The sequence below is a fragment of the Egretta garzetta genome, unplaced genomic scaffold, assembly GCF_000687185.1.
Source record: "Egretta garzetta isolate BGI_Z169 unplaced genomic scaffold, ASM68718v1 scaffold603, whole genome shotgun sequence".
Taxonomy (NCBI): domain Eukaryota; kingdom Metazoa; phylum Chordata; class Aves; order Pelecaniformes; family Ardeidae; genus Egretta; species Egretta garzetta.
Genome location: NW_009259121.1, coordinates 135,300 through 136,458, shown reverse-complemented (window position 1 = coordinate 136,458; position 1,159 = coordinate 135,300). Strand labels below are relative to the sequence as shown.

The 1,159-nt window shown below is 54.6% G+C and overlaps 1 protein-coding gene across 1 annotated transcript in view; it reads right to left on the bottom strand.

The window, feature by feature from the left end:
• LOC104123294 (protocadherin-7-like) overlaps positions 1-438 on the bottom strand; it is a gene marked incomplete at its 3' end in the record, with an annotated part of 52,549 nt that extends 52,111 nt beyond the window's left edge. Inside the window, 2 exon segments of the mRNA XM_035891141.1 lie at positions 7-324; positions 327-438. Coding sequence (XP_035747034.1) covers positions 7-324; positions 327-438 — 430 coding nt within the window.
• Positions 439-1,159: the final 721 nt, after the last annotated feature.

The window sequence follows — 1,159 nt, the reverse complement described above, 5'->3', positions numbered from 1 at the left end:
CCCCGCGGCGGCCGCCGTCCCCGCCGGGCTCCTGCAGCAGTACGTAGCGCTCGATGCCGTTGCGACCGAAGTCCCTGGCGGTGGCGGTGGGGAGCAGGTAGAGGGTCCCCACAGGCCGGTTCTCCTCCACGGTGAGCGTGAGGACAGGGGAAGGGAAGGTGGGGGTGTTGTCGTTGATGTCCAGGATGATGACCCGGCCCTCGAAGAGGTCCACCCAGCTCTGCGAGGGGCCGATGACCGACACCTCGAAGTCCAGGAAGCACTCATTCTCGTCGAAGATCATCTGGCACTGCGGCAGCTTCTCGCGGTCGATGCGCCGCTCGGGAGCTGCTGGGCCGCTGCCAGGCTGACCCAGAGCGGCGGAGACAGGAGGAGCAAGAAGCAGCAGCAACAGCAGCAGCAATGCACAAAGCCAAGGAGAGTCCGCATCTTCCTCATCTTCCTCGCACTGAACCGCCCCCCTCCTCGCACTCCCACCTGCCCCCCAGTAAACTCCCCTGATAAGCCAACGGAGCGGCTGAGCGTCCGGGTGATCAGTTATAAAATCCTTCTGTTCCTGGAAACTTATTGTCTCATGGCTGGGGCAATTAGTGGTCAAAACCCCGCTGCTGGCTCCTCTGCTGCTCTCCCTGCCTTCCAGTTGCGATATACTTACAGTTCACGGGACAGTGTATTTTTGCTTTTTAAAGATTCATCTCGGTAGATAGGATGGGATTTTCCTCCTCCTGCCCCTTCTCCTCCTCCTCTCTGATTTTACTGTAATCACTTTGCAAGGTTTGCAATAAAAGCAGGAGTAGCACTGTGCGATTCGTAGCCCCCCAGGTCGTCGTCTTCGACACTAGAGTTAACTACAATTCACCCACTCTCTCTTTTCTCTCCCCCCTTCTCTCTCTCTCTCTCTCCCCCAGCCGTTTACGACCAAGGCATTAGCTTTATTCTTCCCCCTCCCTGCACACACAGGAAAAAAAAAATGTGATTCGCTTTATTCAAAGGGCTTGTGTCCAGGAAAACTCCAAATCCTCTTAGCAGTGGGCAGTTCTTTAGAAAAAATAATTTTAAAAGGTAAAGACAAAAATAAAAATCCCAATAATGTCGGTAGCTGCACAGCTGATTGGAGAAGGACCCCGTGTATTACAGAGCAGTCCACAGAATATCCCCT